This window comes from Dromaius novaehollandiae, chromosome 8 (genome assembly GCF_036370855.1).
Source record: "Dromaius novaehollandiae isolate bDroNov1 chromosome 8, bDroNov1.hap1, whole genome shotgun sequence".
In the NCBI taxonomy this organism is placed as follows: domain Eukaryota; kingdom Metazoa; phylum Chordata; class Aves; order Casuariiformes; family Dromaiidae; genus Dromaius; species Dromaius novaehollandiae.
Window position 1 is genome coordinate 13,240,850 of NC_088105.1, and position 25,304 is coordinate 13,266,153.

The window sequence follows — 25,304 nt, forward strand, 5'->3', positions numbered from 1 at the left end:
GCACAGGGGTTGTACCTGAGATGTTTTGCAGGGCATAAGGGATTTCAGCAAAAAAAGAAAGCAAAAAATCTGCTAAACCCCAGAGGGCAAGGTTACATCTAACAACCAAGCCTTTACAATGAGCGCTGGGAGGCCGAGCTGCTGGTTTTGGACCCAAAGGTGCTCCCTATATAGGCATCCACAGAGAAGGCAGCCTGGAGTAGGCAGCAGCATTCGCCACACAGCCCCTGGTGCAAGCTGTTGGCCACATGCAGAACAACAGGGCTCCACCTCCACCCAGCACACCCAGGCTGAAGGACAGCCATGCTCTTGCATCCCCTTTTTTGGCCTTAAGGGAGCAAGATGGGGAGGTAGGGGGGAGGATGGAGGGGAAGCTGGTGGATAAGCATTACTTTGCAATAAGCTGCAAGACGGTAAGAGCATCAGGATTTATTTTAGAAATAAAAACCAGATTTGACAACTTGGAATAGGAGTTTTGGGGCCAGAAATGAAAATAAAGCAGGCTAGGTTGCCTTGTGATCACTTTCTGGTGAGAAAATAGCATTTTGGTGAGAAATGAAAGTCTCAGTGGAAAACATCTGAAATTTTGCTTTTCCCTAGAGCAGCACAGAGTATCTGCTACCATCAGCATTTTAAATGGCCTAATAACAGAATATGAATATCATGTCTGCAATTCAAAGAAAGAATCAGGCTGACCTCCTACAGCTCACAGCCAGCCACCTTGCTGAGGCTCCACACCAAACCCTGCCTGCAACATCTGTGAGACCAACATCTAGTCCCGAGATAAAAACAAAACTAGGTGGAAGGCTATTCCCTAAAGGGACTTTACTGCTACTGTGCAGCCTGAGATGGAACTGAAAGGCAAACAGGATTTTCTACAATTACCTGTGGTATGATGACAATGTCAGGAATTGCTCGGGAAAACTGCTCGGCCAGAGTCATAGCACCTGATGGGATGCTATAGCAAACTATCTCCGACTGTGCATTAAGAGGGATAAGGGATGTGGGCCTTTGCCTACCTGTACCACCCATACCACTGCTAGGACTTGTACAAGAGCATTGCTCCTGCACTCCAAAACAACGTCTAAAAACCTGCAAAGGGTTTAAAGAGGTTATGGACTGCTCTGTGGTGAGGACAGCAGCCCTTCCGGCAAGATGAAAGCAGACCCAGCTCCTTCTCTCTTATCAAAAAGAAGTTTCAGAAGTGGCTGTGTCATTGCACAGAACAAGATATCTGATTCTGGGAGCTTTTAAATTCAAAGACATAACAAAACCCACCAACGGGAAACTGAAGTTTCAGAAATTCAAATGGAAACAATACTTTTTAATGATAACCAACCATTACAACACATACCCAGAGAGACAATAGTTAAGCTGATGTCTGCAATCTTTCTGATGAGACCTCTTTAGAGAGGATTCCTCCAGTGGTTACCCTGTTACGAAACCCAGAGGGAAGAGAGTGAGCTGTCACGCGCCCTGCCAGCCAGACGTCCACCCCAGCTCCTGGCAGCGGTTCCCTCAGGGTGACAGTAAGGGCTAGACGTGCGACGAAGGGCTCTGCTCACAGGCTGTGCAATGGGGACAGCCCCACTGCATGCACGCCCCTGAGCTGGAAACAGGGCCATGAACTGACACTTGCTCCATCAGCAGTGGTTTATAATTCTTTCACAGACCATAGCCCCACTATTGCATGAGGCTGAACCCCCCAAGCAGAGGACCAGAAACAGCTCATACTGCTCAAATGCATAACCATTTGCCCTAATGTAAACTGCCCTCAGACAGAACAAAAGCCCAAGTCTGGCTTGCCTGTGCTGCACATGAGCATCCTCAGACTCGGGATGGTCTGCAGCCATACAACCCACATCGGCCAGATGTTATCTGGACATATAAACTCATTTCCTGGCAAGAAATGAACTGAAAATACCACAAAAAGCTTCACTTATATGAAACACTTTTCAGTGAAAAGTTTCTTTTATACAAGCTCTCTGTCCAAGCCCAGTTATAACGTGATCCTGCCTTGGCCTTTTGTTATCTACGAAGAAAAAAAGGAAAACTCAGCATTTGATTAGTACCTTTGATCACAATCAAACTCAATCCCAGGGCTGAAGGCAGATAATGGAAGCGGCTTAGTGGTGGCCTGCAGCCTGAGTTTGACCTAGAAGAAATCCGCATCTCATTTGTGTCACTGCTACACACCCTCACTCAAGCCGTGTCTCCATAAGGATGCCCATGCCAATTAACAGGATTCCTCAGGAGATGCAAAGTCTTAAAAGAACCTGAAGTGCCCTGGCTTCAACTTGCAGTGTGAACTAAGGTCTCTACACCTGAGGAAGGTAGATATCTAAGGGCTGAAGACACTAATGTCCATGGCCTGGCTTCATGCTCTTTGTTAATTCACAGCTGCTGTGCAAGCAGTCCTCAGCGGTGCCAAGCAGGGGACATTTCCATAAACCTGTGGTTGCTGGGGTGCACATGTTTGTGCTTGCTCAGGGCGTGGAGAATATCGACCTTCTCAGGGACGCAAAGGGTGCATTTACCTGATACCGCCTGGCTTTCCAGCCTCCAGAGGGGTGTGACATTCAACAGCAGTTTCATAAGCTCTTGGGAAGCACATGGAGCAGCTCACAGCAGGACCTTACCCACCTCTTGCCAGGGCTGTGGCGAACAGTTAAAACAAATTTTTCTAACCTGCCTCTCCCTGCCGGGAAGGAGAGGGAGAGAGATTGCTTTTGATCTATAGCGGCACATGAGGAATTTTGCTGCAGTAACTGCAAGGCAGGCTGGTGAATTCTTCCTCTCCTCCTGCCAACCAGACCATGCCAGTAGCCACACTGGTGTAGAAAGGTAACACCACAAACAAACCTCTCAGAAGTGATTTCCTTCTAGGTGCCAGCTGAAGTTATGCTGCTAAAGCACCTCCTGCAGCAGCATGAGCTGTGCCTCTTGCTGGGGGGGGAAGCTTGCTGGCATCAGGCTGTTGCTGCAGCGCTGCCTGCAAACCCTTCTGCACGTCATTTCAGGCCAGCAAGACACATCCATCATCACCTACAAGTTCCTGAAAGGGAACAGCCACCACAAACCTCTCTCTGCAGCTGCTTTCTCAGAACTGAGGAGAGAGTCCCTGTTTCGTGGAGACTTTCTTTGACAACTCCTGACTGCAGCAATATGTCACATGCTTCCTTCCACCCCCGGAAGCCCAAGAGAAAGTCTCCTTTCTTGGTTTAGTTTGGCGCTGCTGGACAGCAGGGCACTTCCGCAGTCCTAGCTTTCGGTTCCTTGGTGTTCAGAGTTAAGTGACACACAAATGCAGAGTTCGTGGTTTCTTCTTAAATGCAAGCATTCTCATTTCCTCATTTTCCTCTCTGCTAGAGGTATCCTAGACACAAAGATCATCCCAGTACGAGGAAGGCGGCACAAAGTCACCAGTTAAGTTTCTCTGCTGAAAAATCTGCTTTCTACAGCAGCAAGATGTTCTGTTAGGGAAGACAAACAACTGTAATAACTGAGGTGACAACTGAAATCCCACCTCAGCTGCAGAAGACTGAAGGCTGGAAGGAGACACGGGAACAGCTAAACTAAGAAAAAGGCAGTGGATTGCAGTGCATGTTCGATAACAAGTGCCATGCTTCAGATTTCTGCTCTGAAGCAGCAACAAGAGATGTTTTTCCCCTATGTCAATGCACAGCATGGGTTTGGAGAACGAGGGATGCAGGTCACCAGTTTCAGGAGCATCAGAGTTTGGCCATTTGGGGTGTTACAGAGGGATGTGTTCATGCCTCTAGGACCCTCCTCAGCATCCAGCTGGAAAGGCTTGGTCAGACTGAAGGTCAGGTCTGGCAGCTGGAACTGTAAAAAAACAAAACAACAAAAAACCCAACACACAGGATTCTTTTTGCTTTCCACTCTCTCAGAGGCATTGGCCACCTCCTAAGATTAGGCAAAGCTCTGGCCATAAGGGGAGTCAGGTGGAGCTCTCAAGCACTTTTTCCCCCCCTCTTCCTGTGGCAGCTGGTAGTTTGCAGCTTCTTGAGGACTTAGGATTTGCAGTGGGAGAGTGGTGACTTACAGCACATTGCAAGATTCCTACTGGATTAAGCATGTAGGATGCAACTCTTGCCATTGAAGATGTGGCAGATGATGTGCCATTTCTTGCCTTCCATCCCTCCATACAGTGCTCTGTGGTGAACAGGACAAGAAGTTCTAGGTCTAAGCTAGAGCAACAGACTTTGATGCAAAGAAAGGCTGAGGACTACGGGAAAAGTGTACAGTGATAAGACAGCTGAACAGCAGAACAGATTGTTTAAGACTATGGGAAAAGTGTCCAGTGATAAGACAGCTGAACAGCAGAACAGATTGTTTAAGATAACTGAGAAAGCTTCCATCATTAGCTTTTAAGGTGACATCCGTCAGGAAAAGTTTAGGTCAAGCCGAGTCTGCTACAGAGCCAGAAGCAGAGAAGGGACTAGATGGGTCTTGGGGCAGAAGATGAATCTTTCAGGGACACTTCCAAACCTAATTTAAGCAAGCGCTCTTTTGAGCCACCCTTTTGAAATTCAGCAGTCTTGTTCATTTTACAGGACTAACTACTGCAGCGAACACACACATACACCACATCGCAGTGAAAGCCATCAGCCCAACAGCTCACAAGAACCAACTCTTCCTTCTCTCATAGTCCACTAGATTTTCAGATTGCCCTCTTGCCTGTCCTACTCCCTAGGGCAGCCAAAAAGCCTCCACGCACAGACAAGGCAGTTGACACTGCAAAGTCCCTCAAGGACACTAGCTCACACCTCCCACACCACTTCAAGCAGCCCTTGACCTAATGCAGATTGCCCAGAGCCTTCCCCTCTCTGCTCTCCCAGAGTGGGGGGAAAGCCCCACACAAGGGGTATGGCTATATATCAATACCATCACCCTGCTCTCAGTGCAGGTCTCCAAGAGTACTACTCTTGGGGTTCAGAGTCCAGCTGGCTACTGGATGCCAGTGGCACTCAATAGTGGGGCCAACACTCAGGGGTCAATACTGGTTTGATGCTGTTTAACATTTTATTAATGACCTGGATGATGGGATGGAGGATACAGGCAGGAAGTCTGCAGATGACAGCAAACTAGGAGGAGCGATTCACACACTGAAGAGCAGGGCTGCTATTCAGAGCGATCTAGACAGGCTGGAGAAATGGGCTGAGAGAAACCTTAAGAAGTTCAAAGGCAAATCGCCAGTCCTGCCCCTGGGATGGAATAACCCCTTGCAGCAGAACAGGCTGGGGACAACCGGCTAGAAAGTAGCTCTGCAGAATTCGGCCTGGGAATCCAGGGGCACAAGTTGCCCAGGAGCCAGCAGTGCACCCCGGCAGCAATATAGCCGTTAACATCCCGAGCAAGGGTGCAGCCGGCAGGGTAAAGGGAGGGCTCCTGCCCCTCTGCCAAGTACTGGTGAGGCCATCCAGAGCGCTGGGTCCAGTTTGGGCTCCCAGCACAAGGACAGTAATGTATCAGAGCAAGTGCTGTGGAGGCCACAAAGGTGGTCAAGGCTGAAGCACACAACATAGGAGGAAAGGCAGAGAGAGACAGGTTTGTTCAGCCTGAAAAGAAGGTGAAAGGGAGATCTTATTGTTGTCTGCAGCTCTCAAATGGGGGTTTACAAAGATGATGTGCACAGGAAAAGATCGAAAGGCAACAGGCACAGGTACAACATGAAAAATTCTGGCTAGAAGCAAGGAAAAACTTTGCAAAGGCAGTCAAACACTGGAACAGTGACCAGGGAAGCGGTGGCACATCCATCTTCAGAGATAAGTAACACGCTCTAACTTTGAAGTTAGCCCTTCTTTGAGAAGGGGGGTGGACAAGATGACCTCCAGATGCCCCTTCCAACTAACTTACTCGAGAAGTAGCACCACTTCTCACCAGATCTCACACTTCGTGGGTAAGTGCATTGAGAACATGTGCCACTCCATTTTCCGATCTGTGAAATAGGGCTGACAGGATTTCCTTACTCAGGCCTTGGCTGTGTAGCAGGTGTCCTGGTTAACCCATTTCTTCAGTGTGGAACTGATGACTCAGCTCTCCAGAGCAGAAGGCTCTGTCTGCAGAGCCTTCCTCCTAGCACATGCAAACAGAAGAGAAAGGCGCTTCTTGTGCTTAGTATTTTGTTTCAGAACTCACTCCTGATACTGTCGGAGGCTGCATGCTTCCCTCAGACCCGAAATCCTCAGAGCTGCCCCAAAGTTTCTAGCAAACAAACTTAGTGCTTTCATTTTATACCAGAAGCATAACAATTATCTGGGAAATCCCCCTCCCACGCCCCAGAGTACGTACTTTGGGTGACTTGCTGATCTCACCACATACAGTTACCTGGGTTCAACGTTGCTTTTAAAAAACATCATGTAAAAGCCACTGGGGTCAAATTCTGAGCTAATGGCTCACTCTGGACAGTTAGGTATGCTTAAATAAATAAAAAATGGCAACTAGGAGAAGGGGACCAAGACATCTTCAGTCTCCTCTCTCGTGCTCCACTCCTGCTTAACCGTACACTGCCGTATTTCAGGAGACGTGACCTACCAGTGCACGATTGCTCTCATCCTGCCAGGCCTGTGGTAGCTCTCCGCTGACGCCTTCCCCAGCTTCTTCATAATCCTAAAACGTTCTTCTCACACAGACAGCCATCGGTATCTGCATGGGCCCTGGCTCTCACTGTGCCTCACTCCAGAGCACATCCCTCAAGGAGGGTAAAGGAAAACCAAAAACACAGTGACAGCTGCACAGCCCCTTGCAACAACTCTGGCCCCAAAAAAAAAAAAAAAAAAAAAAAAACACCAAAAAAAAACCCCAAAAAACCCACTAGTCATGTGGTTCAAAGGAAATTACAAAAAGGACAGATAGCTAGAGGGGACCTGCTCCCTCTTCACTTACAGGGGGGCAGCACATGTGGAAGAGGAAACTGCATAGGAAGAGGGGGAAGATTACAGCTCTCCCATCCAAACACTTCCCAAACAGAGGAAAAGCAGGACGGAGGGGAGCCATATGCTTCGCCTTTCAAGCTGTCTTGATCCCACCCCATGGCACAATAGGAAAAAAAAGCCATCTCATCCTTTGGGAGATACCTGCATATTTGTTGTTAAAAACAGGTCATATAGAAATTAACTTATAATATGAGAATTCTATAAAACTGCTTAATAAGCCTGTTCCCTTCAGCATCTGAGGAGGACGCAGCTGACTCATGAAGACAGTAAAGTACCCAAAATAAAGCAGGTGGAGTTCCCCCTTTTATACACAGATCTGCATGGCTCCCATGTACAGATGGGACTGTATTTTTTTTGATTAAGTAATAAAAGATATCTTTTACATGCTTCTCTTTCACCCAAAGACTCTGCAACACCAGGATATTGAATTGGTGGCTTTAGCGTACGTATGTAGGAGTTGCTGTCCCCCCTTGGGGATGGTCAGGCTGCTTGCTGGGATGGCCAAACTGTTGGCTGTGCTGATGGGGCAAAGAGACTGCCTCTTGACACAGGTCCAGAAAATTCCTGCAACATGTGATCGCAACTACTGCCTGACAGGGATGAGAGAGAGGGACCAGGCTGATAGGAAAACATTACTCACAAATCTGGGGGGGTTCCCCCACACACACATTTTGGTAACTGGTGAGAGATTCCTATGATAGCCAGTGTACATCTTTGTGTTTAATAATACAAAGCAGTTCAAAAGACAAGGCAAAAAAGGAAAGGTCCCTTTCTAGCTAGTTTTCTCAGATTTTCTAATTGTTCCTCTTATACCAGGGGAACCTCCAATGTCACCTTACAGAATTACATATCTTCACTTCCCAAGAGTCCATCCTGTTTCCAGGGAAGTGAATGGAAAGCATCCCACCAACTGCAACAGAAGTTGGACAAAGCCCCTGGAGACTGTGCTCAGAAGGGAAACTGCCTGAGAGGGGAAGATGAGGAGACAGATTCCACACACTCACAAGTGAAAACACAAATACATCTTCTTTAAAAACAACTCTTTCCACCCTCACATTTATTTTTCCTAAAAAACAGTCTTTACAAACAAATCTCATTTCCCCTTTCCAGTTCAGTGGGATTGCTGCAAGCACTCCACAGCACACCGCTCTGATTAAGCGGACAAAGTGTATACCACAACTCGGTCATATTTCCATAGGAAAAGGTGACTCATAACTTACGTCTTCCTTGAAATGCTGACACAGGCTTGTAAGAAGCATCCCAGCGTCAAGTCCAAGGAACTGCAGTGTAGCAATCTGAGGCCTGACGTGCCTCCTGGCTCTAGCAGAGCAGGAGACCCTCTTTTGCTGCTAGACGCTGGCGATGAATTTTATCTTGTTGTAGCTCCTCATGGTTTGGATGCCAGAGTTTCATGACAATTCTCTCAATGTTTAGAGCATAGACAGTGTGTGCAGGAATAACTTCTTTGTGCACCTGGAGATACATGTTAAAAAAGTTTCATGCTTTCATACTCACTTCCCCATACTGCCCAAGGCAGAACCAGCCTCTACTACAGGATAAGCAGAGAACCAGGCCTGCAGAGCAAGAATGCAGGATGTCACACGCAAGGAGAGCTGTAACTTGCCAGTACTGCCACACTGACCCACACAGACCAAATGCTTGTTCCAGTGTTTGGTGAGGAGGTGAGATGGCAAGGCAAAAAAAAAAAAAAAAAAAAAAAATCATTCTGCTCCAAAATCTTGAGGTCAAACAACTCTATCTGACCAAAAATAAGACATGAATTCTTGAGGTCACAGCTCTTACAATGAACACTCTGCTGCCACAGCCTTGAGACAAAGCCCCAAGGCCTGTTCACAACAGCATAGATCAAGGGAAGATTTCTTGCAGCTAGCCTTAGACATCTAAATTAGTATGCATATCCCTAGGACTGATGAAGAGGGAAGGAGGGACAGGAAGCCATCTCTACAGAAGAGTCATCCAGCCTACCTGAGGTTGGTGGGCATCCAGCCCACCCAAGGTTGGGGTGATCACAGGTAACTCACTGCAGCAGTCTGCATGCTGGAACCAATTACTCCTCTAAGCACCCAGGTGGAACATGAAGAGAAATGCAACATGCCAGGCAAATCATTTTGCTGCATTTCTGTCAAAATCTCAGTCTAGATCAGTTCCAGCATGATAACTGCAGTCTTGATACAGAGGAAGAGTTCACCCTTCCTATGGCAGCCATAAGGAAAGAGAGGGATTTCTTCACCAACACTCTCATAGAGGGGAGCAGAACAGGCATCAGAGCATGGGCTGACTGTGCACCAATATTTAGCTAATGGCATGAGCAAGCCAAAGCCACTGGCTGCGAGCAGAACTGTTAATTTGAGAGGGAAAGAAGGAAACAGACTGTAGGAGGAGACCTCCATGTATTTAAACCAGATCTGAGAGACTGGCAGCTGGTATTCAGGACAGCACTGCTCTGAGACACAACACAGCATAATGTGAATAGTTACCTGCAACGCCTCAAAAAGGTCATACATGTTCACCGGAGGGAGAGAAGCTGGTAAGGTGTCTCCAGAGCACGCTAACAGTAGAGCTGCTTGCTGCTCAGCATCATCGGGTGGGGGCTGGGGAGCTAGACTCTGACCAGCAGAAGGTGCCACACAGGTTGGAGGGCTGCAGAGAGAACAGGCAGTAAAATTTTTCAGTTGAGAAAAAATGCACTAGCTTTGCAAGTGAAGCTCAGGGGCCAAGCCCCTGCTGTGTTACTTTTCTGTTAGTTGATTTAGGCCTTGTCTACACAAAATTATATCAGCTGTAATTAAGATCTTTAAATTCCAGTTTTAACAAAATCAGTGCAAATTGATTCCCAACATCAAACCTGCTTTATAACTGATGCTGATTTTGTTACTTTTATTTACAGCCACCAGCTTCCACCCAACATAAGAAGTGAGGCACCCACAACATGAAATTAAAAGACATGAGCTGTTAGACAGAGTTGTCTGGAGTGGATTGCATCTGTAGTGTTTGTAGTGCTATAACCAATTCTTAACACACCCACGATCTCCTGCCAACTGAGAGCAACTCTGATAGACAAACACACACATGCTGCCAGATACACAGCATAAGCTGTTTGACATTGACACTTTGGAAAACAAGATGACCTTGGAGCTCTGCTAAATGGAAAGGGCTGCCAACGAACTGTAATACATTTGGATGCAGCAAATGACAGAATGGCAGGGTCCTCCAGAACCTCACTGAAACCCCATTCCTATGGTACAACAGAGGTGTCCCCCCAAACGCAGGGCTCTTCTGCCCCAGGACCGCTTCCCTGAGGCCAGCAGCATTTCTGTGGTACTCACTACAGCTTCCAAACAAGTCATGATTAACAAAACATTGAGTGCCAGGGCTCAGCTTCATAAATTGATGGACAAGTGCAGGCAAGGAAGAAAGACTTAACATTGTCCTAAACTCTGTTGCTGAGAAATCCCCACATCTTTCCTCCTGTTTAGCAGTACAGTCCCCTGTACTACTCCTTTCTTAGTGCGTGAAAATTAAATAGCATTACTAACAGACGCTGCTAGGTAGAAAGAGAAACTGAACAATGGAATAGCTTCAGGGCTAGCAAGTTACATTTGAAGTTAACAGCCTGCTGAGCTTCCTTACCATTCAATTAAATTGTTATAAGCAACAACACTGTTCTTCAGATATGGCTGAGGGTTAACGTTGCTTCCGAAGGCATATTTGAAATGGCCATCTCTCATGCGATAGGCTTTTCTCCTGGATATTACAGATGTCAGAATATCCTTGAGATGGTTCTGCAATGAAAAACCTTTTTGTTACATATACTGACTTACTCATCCTACCAAGCTACTGCTGTGACAAGTGCATCACCAATTGGCAAGACAGAAGTAGTGCTGCCACGAGTAGTAGCCACAGGGACCTAAAGATGTAAGGGAACCAAAATCTGGACAGCATACAGTACGCTCTAACTACCTGATACAGTTGGATAAAGAAGACATGACATCTCAGAATTCCTCACTATACTTAGCATTTCTTTGTAGAAAGGATTATAAAAGAGGCAGTGAACTGCATTATATATCTGTCCAGATAGATAATTTCAGAGATTTCTTCTTAATCTGGGGGGGCTGCACACAGGGGGAAGGCAACCTCCCAAACCAGCAATATAGTCAGATAAAAGTTGAATTAGCCGTGGCCTACAAACTACTTGAAATTACAAAGATGACAGCCAAACTCTTCTCGGCAGCAGCAAGCAATGTAACAAGGGACAACGGCCACAAGTTGCATCTGTAGAGGTTGAGGTCAGACATTAGAATAAGCTTCTTCCCCAGGAGGGTGGCACAACCCTGGGACAGGTAGGGGATCTCCATCCTTGGAGGTTTCCAGGACATGGCTAGACAAAGCCACGGCCAACCTGATTTAGTGCAGAGGATAGTCAGCCCCAAAGTAGATATGGGACCAAAGACCTCCAGTGCTCCTTCTTCCAGCCAACAATTTTGTGCTTGAACTTACAATTCATTTTACAAACATCATCTTTCTAACACTGGAATTTTTCAATTATTTCTTATTACATTAGTTTATCTTTTTCTTCTGCTTTATTCTTGTAAACCAGCAAAATGTCAAGTCAGCAGTTCATTACACCATTTTACACAGAAACATTATCCTATTTATAAGAAGAAAAGACAAAGAGGACACTGCATATTAGCCTGTGACGTGTAGTTTAACATGTGATGTGCTGCTTCCTATGTCAGAGAGGTCTCTTAAATGCCAGGAAATCCCCAGCTGCAAATCTCTTTAGGAGAGTTAAAGAATTTAATTATCAGCAGCAGATGTTACACTCACACTGGAATACTTGCCATAAAACTACAGCAAAAAGCCACTTATTGCTCTTTTTCAGACTGTGCAGGTACCTTGAAACTGTGGGAGAAGCAGTGCTCTGAGGAAAAAAAAAAAAAAAAAAAAACAGGCACTGCTTCTTAACCTAGCCTCATTCCTGGATGAGGAATTCAGGTCGGCCTCCAAATTGTGACTCAGGGAAACCACCTACAAGCCAAAGCTCCAAGTAGTGGTGGTATCACATGGTCCCAACTGAGACATGTCAGGAAGCACACTACTGATGGCCAAACACAGCAGCAGCAGGCCCTTCACCTGCAGATATTACACAATTCTGCCACTTTGCTTCCACGACAGATATTTTTGCCCACAATGGATTATTTTTTAATAGAACTCTTTAAACTGGAGCTGCCATTCTGATAATGCTTCCAAATGACAAGAACAGCATTTTCCAAACCAGGCTCTCAGGTGTGTCTAGAGTTCTTCATAGGCAAATATTTCAAAATTAACACTTGCAGGCACAAATCCAAGACTGCATATCAGTGATGCCACACATCTGGAATCCCTTTGATTCTGATCTTATTTCTCCCATGGCAACTGGGCAATCAGAGAAACAGCCCCCTCCCCCCAGGGGCACTACCTCCATATTGCACACAAAGCATTTTGTTGCTGGCATAATGGGAACGCCACTGCTGCCCAGCCCAGTCTCACCTCCACAGCGTAAACAACAGCTGTCACTGCTTCCTCGGTGACATTGTCTAGCCCGTGCTCATATGCAGTTACAATCATCCTTCCTTCTAACTGGCCACGTGTAGGAAGCATCATAGTGTGGGAACACAGCTTCAAATCGTCGTCCTCCTGAGGATCCTTTGCCACGAATTGCTGGGCTCCAGACAACGGATTCTGAGGCTGGAACCGATGCTGTTATCAACATAATATTAGAACACAAGAAGAGAGATGCTTGGTCAGATCCTTTGATTCATCTAGCCAAACATCCCTTCTCCAATTGGAAAGCAAGTGCCTAAGGAAATACGTAACAGTAGGACAAACAAAGCAATATTCACCCCCAAGATACTCTCCCAAATCCCAACAATTTGTGAGCGAAAAACTCCCTGAGCCAGTGCTAGTGTCCTTTTATTTAACAGCCTGTGAACTTGCCCAGTAGCACCCTGAACCATCTAAATCTCTGGTGTCCATGACATCCTGCAGCAAGATATTCCACAGTGTAACAATGCCCTCCATGAAGAGCCATCTCCTCTAGTTTGCTCTGTACTTCCCTCTTGCTAGCTTCCATTGATGCTTCTGGAATTCTCAGATGTGATCACTGTTCCTTTTATCCCTATCCACCTATCCAGGCTAGTCATGATTTTATGGACTTTCACACCTCTCAGCCACGCTTTCCATACAGAAGAGTTCTCATCTACTTCGTCATTTCTTGTATAGAAGCTTTTCGCTATTGGACAGTAAGAAAGGTATGTATTTAATTACTAACTATACAGTTTCCTACCAAGGGATAAAATGATGGTCCTAAGCTTGTGTGATCCTTAAAGGTCTTAAGTCATTTTTCACAAAAGACTAAGGCTTTAAATGCAACAGGTTATCCAAATTCCAGTCCTGGATCTTGTATTCTAGTCTCCACATGCACTTTCACATCTTCCTTTAAGCAGTACTGTGTTACTGAGCAGCCACTGTTTCTAAGATGGAAAATGGCTATTACTCAGGACTAACTCAATTATTGGGAAAAGCAAAAAAGGAAAAAAAAATCCACCACACAACTTGAATTCATACCACAAGGTGGAAACCCACAGTTCTTGGGCCACGCACACTCCAAAACAACTCCCTTTTACAGCTAGCAAAGGACTTGTGATAGCTTCTGGGAAGCCTCAGTCTCCAGGTAGGGGAAAAAAGCCAACAGGAACTGGTGATCCTTGGTCCCATACACCTGCTCAGCCCAGCCCTGACCCACGAGGAAACAAGAGAGCACTTGCTCATGAAGTACTCCCAGAACTCCTATTCCTCAGCTCTGCAAGGCACAGATCTCATTGCTCTGCAACAAAAATTCCCATCAGGCTCTTACAGGGCATCATGATAAACCCATACTTGAAATATAAACAAGAAATACAAAGCTAAGTGGATTTCTGATGTCTCAGTTTCAGGAGAGAAAGGGGAACTGCTTTATTCAAAGGCCAGTGTGGCATTTAAGTCAGAGTGAAAACCAATCCACCTACTAATAATGTGAAAAGTTTTCATCCCAGTAATTCTGAAGACTTAGGCTTTCATTACAGGAAAGCTACATTCCTGTATGCCTGGAGGAAATAAAAATAAAAATAAAAATAATATTTTTTCAAAATGTAGGCAACTCCAAAAGGAGCAAGGTTTGAGAAAGCAGAAGCCAGATGGAATGAACCTGTGATCATTCACACAGTTGTTATTCTGACCAGTGAGGGAACCATCCACAAAAATTAAGGCACTTCTAAGTTCACAGTACTGAGGAATTCCACTAATAGCAGACACTTTACGTAGTACTTACCACCAAATGTTCCAGGAACACGTGTATAAACATATACTAAAAATGTGATAAAATGTGGGAGTGTTCAAGTAAACCAAATTCCAAGACTTCCACCATGCACCACAGCTTATCAAACTCTCCTTTGATCGTTGTAACTTTTTCAGCAATAAGCAAGAAATTTTAAAACAAAAACAACACACACTGCTGTGACAAGTTCAGGTCACAGCTGCAAACAGCACAAAGGATTTTTGCAGTTTCTGAATACAATAAGCCTTCAGCTGGATTCATGATCCTTTCCAACAGCTCTTCTACAAAGCACACATATAATTAGAGTGCCTCAAAGTGTGGTTCACAGTTTGGCTGAGCCAAGTTAACTTCTCACAGCTGTAGAAGGGGGACGTTTCACACGCCCAGCTTTCTTCCCTACTCTCAGCCATGTGGCTGTCCCTCCTTCCTTTGCACTGGCTTTGGCATTCATCCAATCACAAGGAATGCTAGATCCAGCTGAATAAACCAGCAACAAAAACACTTTCCCCCCGTCAAGCGGTCAGCTTTCTACCTTGTCAGTGACCCAAACTCTATCACTGTGTGGTCAGACACCTGACAAAATTGGCACAGGAGGAGAGCAGACACTCTCCCTTTCAACAAGCTGTTTATCTGACTCAGGCTGGCTCATGAAATCCTTCCCAGGTCCCATCCCAATCCTCCTTCATGCCTCCTTCATCTGGCAGCACAGAAACAACTTTAGAACAGGCTCGTCACCATATCAGATCAATGTAAAGAGCCTTTGCTTCAAAAAAGAACTGAACTTTGTGTGTTTCTCTCCCATCCAACAGGAGATAGCAACTTTGCAGAGGAGAGTTTTTACAAGGCATTTTCAATTCTGAAACAACTAAGCCCTCTAAGAGGTTCCACTTAAGAAACACCTTACTTCTAACCGTTCAGACTGTACAAAGTCCTGTGGAGGGCATCATGCTTCAAGGAATTTTGCCTGACTGAGAATAAATAAGAAGTCACTGTCGCTTCAAGAGCTTAGCAGCACCATGAAGCAAACAAGAGATTACAGAGAAAGGGAAAGATGAACCAGCCTATAAGAGATCTGTCCAAGTGTTACTGGAGTGGCCACAGAGCAAGGGCTGCTCCTTCCTGGTTCCTGAAATAAAAGTTTTTGCAACTTTGATATTCAAGTGTTCTTCCATGTATTTTCTGGTGTCTTAAAGTCAGGACACGCTGCAGCCTTCTGGAGAAGCTTCCACATGAGAGAGCAGCAGCTACTAGCTCCCAGCTCCTGCTCCAACTTGGAACAAATCTGACATATGCCATTTCACATGAAATGCTTTCACCACCCCGGTAGTAATGAAGACCATATACCATGCAGACCTCTTCATCACCAAGACAATTTTGAACAGCTAAGACCACTTGACCACAGGCACTTACATCAAATTTTTGTCGAACTGAAGAAATCTTTTTCTTTCCTTTGGGCTTTCCAGGTTTAGTTGCAGAGCCACCTGGCCATGGCAGAGATCCTGCACCTTCTATGAATTGGAGGGGGGGGGGGGAAAAAAAAAAAAAAGGACAGGTGTTACACTTGATTTAGGGCCAGGATGATCCTGTCAACATGAAAAACTCTAACCCTAGGCCCCCAAGCTAGGATCCAAACCCACAGCCATGAACCACAAGAACTTCTCAGGGCAGAACTCTTTCAGCAGCCCACCTCATCCTTTGCTAGCCCCACTGACTCAAGACCCCTACTTCAGTAGAAGTTTTTGTCTGCACACCACATAAAAACTAACAGTAGAAGGAGAGAGATGAGCACAGCCTCCAAGGAAAGCCATGAGGAAGTAACAAGCCATGTTTTGTCACAAAAACAGCAGGTACTTGCCCTGAGGGGCAATCTTGGATCAGGGCAGATGCTAGCCTGGACAATACAGGCAGTGTGACCCATTACATCTGCCCTTACAGTTTCCCCATCAGCTTTAGCAGCCTTTGTCTTGGATTCATTAAACACCACAGACAATCAGTCTTGTTGCACTCAAGTGGAAAGGACAGGGTGGGAGAACTGCAAAGGCCATGGAGCCCAGGAACAGGATGACACCAATACGAACAGTGAACTCTAAACTGTGTGCTACCGGCAAGCAGCAAGGGAAGATTACTGCATAATATCAAGAAAAAATAAATAAATAAGTAAAAACTGCCACCTTGAGACTGCTCAAAAATCCACTGTATGTTGTTTGACAGCTAGCTACACCTACAGCAGGCCAAGCCATGTCTTGATAATCATACAGCTCTTGGCGAGGACAATCTAGCAGATTTGCCACCAACAGGTTTACAAGATTTGTATCTGAATGAGAATTGTGCACATCTGCACTTAAGAGGAGATCGAATCCAATGCCTACATGCTTGCTGACAGTGAGAAAGTAGCAGCACTTCCTGCAACCCAAAGACCGGACCGCCCTCTTGTGGCTACAGAAACAACCTCTACTTCATTTCACCAGTACTTACTTTGGTTTTGCACAGAAAAATCAGCATCCTTCTTCCTCTGGAGCTCTGAGCACAGTGTACCCAGCACTGGGGCCAAATCCAGGGAGCTCAGACAACCTGCCTTGAAAGACACTCCAGTGGGCTCTGAAAGGGAGGTTGGGCTTCTGCTGCCCAGGCAATACTGACGGCAGCACCGTGAAGCCTCAGACGTTTTCTGGCCAGACCTGAACCAAAGATGACATTTGCCATTCCCTCCAAATTTGGGCAACGCATCACAGCAGCCATCCCATGGCTCACCATTCACAGACAGGCCTACCTCAAGCATGAGTGCTGAGCGTTGACAAACACTCGGCCAGTTCTGCTATTCTCACCTGTCACCACAGCCTGCCAAGGCCTTGCGAGACCAGCTTCACACCAATCTGCTTGCCCAAGGCTCCTGCAACTGCATCTAATTTGCTGCAATTGGAATTCATAAATATAATTATACTGCAGCCCTGTTTCTAAGAATAAGGCTGGCTGGAAGTCCTTGGCTAAAGTAGCCTCACACACTCAAAGGTGCACCAAAAGCATAGTGTCCTGTGCCATGAAGAAGGAAAAAAAAACACCCTAAAAGATGAATTTTTAGGATAAGGCTAAAACAGAGGATGCAGATGAAGTTTATGAATGATCAGCTGTTAAGAGGCTAAGAGGCTAGAAACAGCCTACACATTTAGAGACATGGCATACGCTCCCTTAATAAACTGCCCCCCCCCTTTTTTTTTTAATACAAAGTTTAGCTACCTCCTCTTAGTGATGAGAAAGCCATACAGTTTACAGGGAAATCTGTTGTCAAAATCTCAAAATCTAACAGTCAATTCCAGGGAATTAGGAGAAGGTCTAATTATTATCTTTTAGATTCATAAAGTGAGGTCACTATGTCACTGTCCATCAAGAATATCCTGCTAACAAAGCAGTATGGGAAAGCATCACGGACAATTACCATGGACCACTGCTGCCCTCCACTGAAATATCAAGATTTACATTTTAGGATATATCAAAATATTGCTACTTTTCCCTCCAAGACACTTTGCTCTTTACAGAAAAATCCTTTCTTTCCTTCTCCTTTCCTGCATACTAGGTCAAGTCCATTCTAGGAAGAAAGGGTTTGGTGTGTTAAGGACAAACATAGAAATTGCCTGGCCCATTTCAAAGTTTCCAGTAAAAATGCCTCTCTTGTCAGCTTGTAATGTTATCCATTCCAGGCCTTCCTCCCTGTCAGAAGTCTCACACAGCTCTTTCGTAGCTTCACTTATCAAAGTATCCTTAGCTAAGTGTGTGCCTGGATGAAAGTGGCAGAAATAGCAAACACAATACCCTTCACTTTATCTGATATAATGTCTAATAGGTTACAACAGAGTCCTAGTTTTAAAAATGACTAAAAAAAAGACTTTTAAACTAAATGGCATTAAGTTTTAAGTCTTTAATAATAGGTCAGAAAGATGCAACTCTATTGAGTCTGAGCTTGCAAATTTAACAAAAATGCAGCCAGATCTAGAACAAGGAAAGGGTGAGCTACAATTTCCTATCTCCCTTCACAAAGAGCCCAGGGCAGAATTTTTTGGCTCCTTTCTAGGTTTTCATATTAATAAGCCTGACTGGCTCCAAATGAAGAAAGCAAAATTTCCCGCCACTATTCTAAGAAAAACAGTATCTGCCTTCCTGGCCACAAATGAGAAGGCTGGGGTGGCTTAGGCATGAAACTTGAGATATTAGTATTTATTTATTTATACCTGCCAGCAAGAGAATTAGATGTTAACAGATCAACAATGGCTGCTGAACTGCTCTCAAAGATGAGCAATAGATAAGAATGTTTTTCTAAGAGCTGCCACGTCTCTGTGGTGATGACAGCAGACAGGCCAGACAGAATATGTCGGGTTTTCCTGCTGTGCTGAAACAGCAAAGCACAGGAGGAAAGGACCAAGATACACAGAGAACAACAGCCAGGCACAGAAAATATGCATTCTTTCCTCCTCACCATTTATTTGACTTTCAGTATTTTATCTTCTCACAGGGTGAAGATTTAGTCAAATATTTTCTGATAACTCTTCTGGCAGGAATTCACACTCCTGTTTTCTTCCTCACACTCTTCCTTTTACTCTCTTCTCCACTCTCCAGAGAGAAGCACCACACAGGCAACCTGAGCCTGTCTCTCACAGTTGGCACTTTTTTATACTTTGCCCTTAAAGCAAAGCCTGAGGGCAACCCTGATATAATAAAACACTCCTGCTATCCTGGCAAGAGTTTCAACTCTCTGAACCAACTCTTAGTTGGCCCAAGATTATTAGTAAATAAGCTATATGCTTTCATCACTAACTCAAGTGCTTGCAGTTGTTTAAGTTTTATTAAATTAACTTTTAGTTAAGGAGGAAGGTAACCAAGTGAGATTTATTAACTCAAGAAATCTTGCTAACTTGATTACTTGCAATTTTCCACAAACAAAATAAGCTTAGTGAGCAGATACATGAAGGTTAAGAGGTTCTAAAGTGGATTTACTTTTCAAAGAATTTCTCTCAGAAGAGAAAACTCCAGACAATCTCAGACAAGAACTTTTGAAAACATCATTAAAAAAAGAGAATACCAAAGACAACAGTTTTCTTGTTATGGGAAGTCTGCCACACCACTCAGGCTAATATAGCCAACCTGAAACCAGCACTAAGGCAGTTCCTAGTATTTTAGATAGCATGTTTCTGGGAAGTTCATCTCACCTTCAGGCACTTCCACAACTGCCCAGTTATGCTGCAACTGAGTGTCACTCAAGTATTTTTGGATACCTTTACACCAGGATGGAGAGACATCATCACTTGTTTTTAAAAAAAGGACAGAAAAGTCAGGTTTAGGATCTTCCAGGCAGTGCTTCCTCAGGATCCTGCTGTGTCCTCAGCAGGAGCTGAGCATATATTAAAGAAAACTGGTCATTTCACTGAAAAGATAAGAGCCTTCCCCCCCTCTCCATTACCAAGTCCTAAATGTCCTGTGTCACACAGGATGTTGAATTGGGACTTGAAGTTTGTGTGACCAATAGCCTAAGCAGATAAGAGATGGAGGTGGAAAGACTTCTTTCTTACCAAAGGGTCACATTCACCCAGTCTTCACTTATAAGCCCAGGTAGAACCACCACTACCAGAGGTAGCAAAATTTGGATCAAGTGGGTTTGTTTGTATGGTTCAACAGGTATTGAAACACCTTCTCCAAGGCTTCCTACTCCAAATGCTACGATATCAAGTGTGCTTGTAACACCAATCCCACCTTTTTTTTTTTTAAATATGAAATAGCATTTTAAAGATGGTTTTTCCTCCTTGTCTCTCTCACATGAGGGTGGAAACTACATGCATCAGCAACACTTGTGATGGCATGCCAAGCACATCAAGTGCACTTCTTTAAAAATCACTTGTTGCTATGAATCATGAAGTGAACACCTTTTACATAATAGATGGTGGTGGAAACAAGACCCTGTTAGCTTTCAGGGGTTTTTCTGTTTGTCTGTTTTTTTACACAGAAACTACAGATGTCAGACAGGCATCTAGGGGAAAAAAGTCTCTAGACATATCATCCAGTATTCCATTTGTACTGCACTTGCATACACAAGTCACTAAGCCATGTACAGGAGACTGTCTAGTAAAACACATGTGTAATAGATCTACAAGTTAGCCAGTCAGCACCCAGACTGACGTGTCGCAGCACATATCAGCTCCAAAGTCCTTGGAAGAATCTGCATAAATCTGGCAACTGAGGAGATCGAAACAGAGAGACTCCAGAAGGGACTACCAGCATGTACTGTTAACTGCCAAGCACCAAACCACGTCTTAAGAACACAGACAGGATCAAATTGATTTTTTTCAAGATGGTTTATACAGATCTGCAGACACCAAGTCAACAAAAGCCTGCCTGGAAGCACTGGAGGTCGCCAGCTAGTCAACACTTAGTAAGGTAGCTGGTCAGCTAGCACTAGCACTTGGTTACATGCTGTTGCCAATCTGCTGAAGCATTACAAAGTCAGGTTCAAGGGCTCTTAGAGGAAGTAGGCTTGAATAGGACAAGAGGCAAAGTCCTTGCAAGGACTTGGAAGTTAAAAAGGTTAACAGAGAATGAGTAGCTTTCACAGCATATGGAAGGCACCTGGGGAGTGCAACACTGCTTTTTGCTGGGGCTCATACTTTTAACACATTCCTAGACTGACTTGAAAATGGGGTAATGGGGAACTAATAAAGTTGGCTGACAATCTGAGCTATTCAAGCTGGTAAAGATGAAGCCTGTCCAAACAGCTGCAGAACAGCTGCATGAAACTAAATGACTGGGTGATAAACTGACAGATGAAATTCAATACAGTTAAGCATAGAGTGGTCCACACAGGAATAAACAACCTCAACTTTAGCCACACAGTGATGAGCTCTGACCTAACTACTGTCACTCAGAAACAAGACCTTTAGGTTGTGACCTCTGTTACTATGTTCACATCAACTCTGTGCTCAGTAGTCATCACAAAAAGCGAATCAAACACCAGCAAGAGAGAACATTGCTTTGTCCCTACATAAAGCCAAAGCATGCCTGCACCCTGAATACAAAAATCTGAACAATAACAGAAGACCAGAAAGCTCAAAGGTATGGAAAGGGCTCCATGCATGAACAAAGTAGATTAGGATTAGGATTTGTCAGCTTGGAAAAGAAAAGGCAGGGTGGGAGAAAAAGTAAAGTTAGGAATGCCCTAACTTTATCCATACCTATGATGGATAGGAAACGACTGTTTGCCAAGTGAGGTAAACCTTGCTATACTATAAAACACTGAACAAGCTTTTAGTACCACGGGTTCAGAAAACAATTGGAAAGTGCATAAGGAAAACAAAAAAGAAAAAAAAAATCCAAAGCAGTGCCAAATCAGGGCATATATGAACCACAAATTTCTGAACACTGGCAACATACATCAGGGGAGTTTCACTGCATTAGTGCCCTATTTCTATACTTTAAGTGTCCACTAATGTCCACCATCTACCACTGGTAGGACAGGTCTAAGCCAAAGAACAGAAGATGGCCACAGACCTGCGGGGTGTTCTGTCATTAGCGTTGGAAACCCTGGGATAGAAAGCCAGCTCCTGGCACACAGACAGGTATTCATAAAAGGTCTCAAGGAATGGAACAGGGGGCAGGATATGAGATTTCAGAGGCACAAGCCTTCAAGAACATAGCTTTAAGTCACAAAATCCAGACGAGAGAACATTTTGCTATAGCTCCATCAAGAACTTAAAACTAAAACAAGCATATAGAAACAAACAACGTGACAGAAGTCCTACTTTACCACTCATAAATCCTTTCTACCTCACATCGTGCTAAGAGTACTTTAGGAAACCAACTGTGCTAAAAGGAGGTGAATGACTTCAGCCTCTTTCCAATGCACACAACATATGTCATTTGCTGGCAACATATTCCTTAACCTCAAGCATCAGTTTGGAGTCAATTCCTGCAACATGAATTGATGGCACTGACAGCTCAAAAGTGATGCCAGAGAGTCTGGACACTCAGCAAACACCTGCATCATTCACATTCAGAACCTCCTGAGGCTCAAAGCGCAGCCACGTCCGTTCCCATCAACTCAACGGGAGCGTGTGCACTAGCACTGGATTAAGCAAACAGGGATGGGGGAGATACAGACGGGCTACCAGCCAAGAGACTGGCAATGAAGGGGAGGATGTGCAGGAACATTCCGAAGAAGATTTGGAATATAAGACAAGTTGTGTTCCACACATATACAGTGTTTCACAGGAGTCACAAAACATCAACATACTTTCAGCAAGGAAAAAGAGAGGTTTTTTTCTTTTTTAAATATAAATTAAACAACTTTTTAGTTCCTAACTTTAAAAAAAAAACCTTATTTTAACTAGTAAATACTGAAAACTCATAGCATTATTTTTGTATCATATTAAGTATTTTATGGGATATCATTAGGATATAATCACTAATAATAAGCCTCATAGAATGAAATCGCTTTTGGAAGACCTCCAGATCTGTAGAAATTTAGACAAAAGACATGCTAGGCTCTGCTGTTTCAGGTAAAACTCACAGTGGAATTCCTGCTCTTGACCTTTGTTTTATAATCCAGCTGTAAGCACTGTAAGGCAGAAGCAACAAGCAGCAGGATTTAGACATAAATCTTCTGAATTACATGAGTGCAGACAGCTAAAGAGGACCAGGCTGAGACAGAAGAGGTGCCTGTAAAGCTCAAGAGCAGACAAAGCAAATTCTGAGAGGGGAGGTAATATTTTATTATCCCAGCTGGTACAGTTGAAGAACCGTTATGACACAAGAGCTCTAAATTTGGCATTTTTCCTTCCTCCAGCTACGTCAGGCACTCTCTCATCTCTAAAACCTCATTTCTCAGATTTTAGCCTGCCACAGCTACAACATTCTCTCCCTAACCACGCAGCATTTTCATGTTCTAAACTGCAGCTCAATTATTGTTCACGTCAGATCTCTAGATGGAGATATTTTGTTCAGTCTTCAAAAGAGCTATCTTGTCACCATGACAACAACCTTTCTAAACACTTAGAGAGTTAAAGAGGTTAATTATCACAGCTGCAAAGGGCTGAAGTAATTGGCTATGGCTCAATTAAGACTTTACTGTAGGCATGCATAGTAAGCATTTTTCTGTCACATATATACTTGATTTCAAGATCAGTCAGGAAAACCCAGCTCCCCCAAGATGTTATCCATATCAGAGAGAACAAAAAGTATGACCAAGTCCAAAAGAAATAGGAAGCAATAAGCAAAGCATTTCAAAGACAGCAAAGCAGTATCTCCCTTTGCATTTCAGCTTTCAGCACTTGTGTCCCAACAAATACCCAATCTAGAAATCAAAACAGCATATTGCAAACAGCAAACGAAAGCATTGGCTTCTAACCAGGTATACAGTTTATTGATAAAAGTGTTTCTACTGAAGTCATCTGGATCACTACCACCTAACACAGCATCTACTATACGGCAAAAAGAACATGAACATTGAGGCCCAGAAAGTTAGAGTGCCTTATACATATATTTAAAAAAACAGTACTAAACACACATGTGTGAAAGCTCTGCTATCTGTTTATTTTTAATGAATCTTCTTGGGACTTACCTGGTGCAGAAACCAGGATTTGGCATCGGGTAAGGATAGCCAGGAGGAAATCATTGTGAGAGTGGACTGTGTAAAGACAGACACTTCATTAGCAACACATCAGTCCAGCGGTCTCAAAGTAGCTTGCTACACCTTCCACAGTCAGGTTTTCCCCACACATTTAGCTGGCTAGTCACGCTTTCGATTTACATTTTTAGAAAGATTTTTTCATTTGACCCAAAACCTACATAGGAGACGCTTTTCATCCTAACAAAAGGCTATTACATGGCACAAGAAGAGTCACTTCCGGCCAGCCACTTCACCACATGAATTATAGAAATCCAGTCTTAAAACATGCAACACACCAAGTTCAGTGTATTCAGTCAGTGCAAGAGAATATCGGTTTTCCCTTCTCCCATGGAGATTGCTGGTAGCAGGGCTTTTGGTTTGCTTACCCCCCCACCCCCCGCCCAAATGAGCTGGCACCAGGAAGGTTAAGTTAAATCAACCAGTTTCCTAATAAGATGCAACTTCCCAGCAGGGCAACTGAAACGCAGAATGAGTAATTATGACCAGAGTCAGAGGATTATAGCATCTTCTTTAGCCTTTGAACCAGAGAAGTGACAAGCTCCCTGCCCTTCCCCTCAGGGATCAGGAAAGAGGAAGTCAGGTGCTCCTGCAGCACTCTCAGCAATGCTAGCCAGCGCTCGCAGATCTGCACTAAGGCGATTACAGAGGACTCTCACCCTGCAGAGCTCCACCCAGCCACCGGCAGAGAGGAAGGAGCTCTTCCTGCAACTGCCTCGGTGAAGTCTGGATTTCCCTCCCTCACTTCAGCCAGAGCATCAATGTAGCCCCAACGAAAGAGAGAGCACCACACAGAAAGCTCTGCGTCTCTGGAGTGGCACAGAAGCAGTCTCTCCGGCTGCCTGCACAGCACGCTTTACCTACACAGCGCAAAACCGCACTGCCGGGCCGCGGAGCGCCGCTCACCGTTGTCCTGCGTGAGCAGCCTGCGCGCCTCCAGGTCGAACTCCTCCTTGCTGATCTTCTGCTTGAACCACAGCTTCAAGTTCGCCCAGTACCTGCGGGCGACACGAACCGCTGCACCGCCCGCACCGCCCCACCCGCCGCGGGGCCCGGCCGGCGCGCAGGCCCCGGCGAAGCGCTGCGGCGGCAACACAGCCCCCCAGCCCCGGCCGCGGTCCCGGCACACTCACTGCTTCACGTTCTCGCCCAGCGCCTCGCTCAGGCTCTTCTTGGCCGCCTCCAGCTCGCTCACGTACGTCGCCATCACCAACGCCTCCCCCCGCCCGCCACGCCGCAAAGCGTGCCGGGAGCCGCACAGCGCCCCGGCGCCGCCGTCACGTGACAGCCCGCCGGGCCGCCGGCGGGG

General features: G+C 45.1%; 1 protein-coding gene across 3 annotated transcripts; it reads right to left on the minus strand.

Annotated features, from left to right (window-relative positions):
- Positions 1–414: 414 nt before the first annotated feature.
- On the minus strand, positions 415–25,300 carry TADA1 (transcriptional adaptor 1). Of its 3 annotated transcripts, none has more exons than XR_003262687.2 (9): positions 25,129–25,300; positions 24,902–24,993; positions 23,930–23,995; positions 15,745–15,842; positions 12,510–12,719; positions 10,611–10,762; positions 9,458–9,620; positions 6,559–8,432; positions 415–3,846 (listed from the first exon to the last, which is right to left on the minus strand). XR_003262687.2 is itself a non-coding variant. In XM_026123381.2 (8 exons), the coding sequence occupies exons 1-8, from the start codon at positions 25,200–25,202 to the stop codon at positions 8,280–8,282; spliced, it is 1,008 nt and encodes a 335-aa protein (XP_025979166.1). In that variant the 5' UTR covers positions 25,203–25,300; the 3' UTR covers positions 415–8,279. The 3 variants fall into 3 exon arrangements, 1 of the variants encoding a protein (XP_025979166.1); XR_010390129.1 differs by having other exon boundaries at positions 415–6,099; XM_026123381.2 differs by having other exon boundaries at positions 415–8,432.
- Between the last annotated feature and the right edge of the window lie 4 nt (positions 25,301–25,304).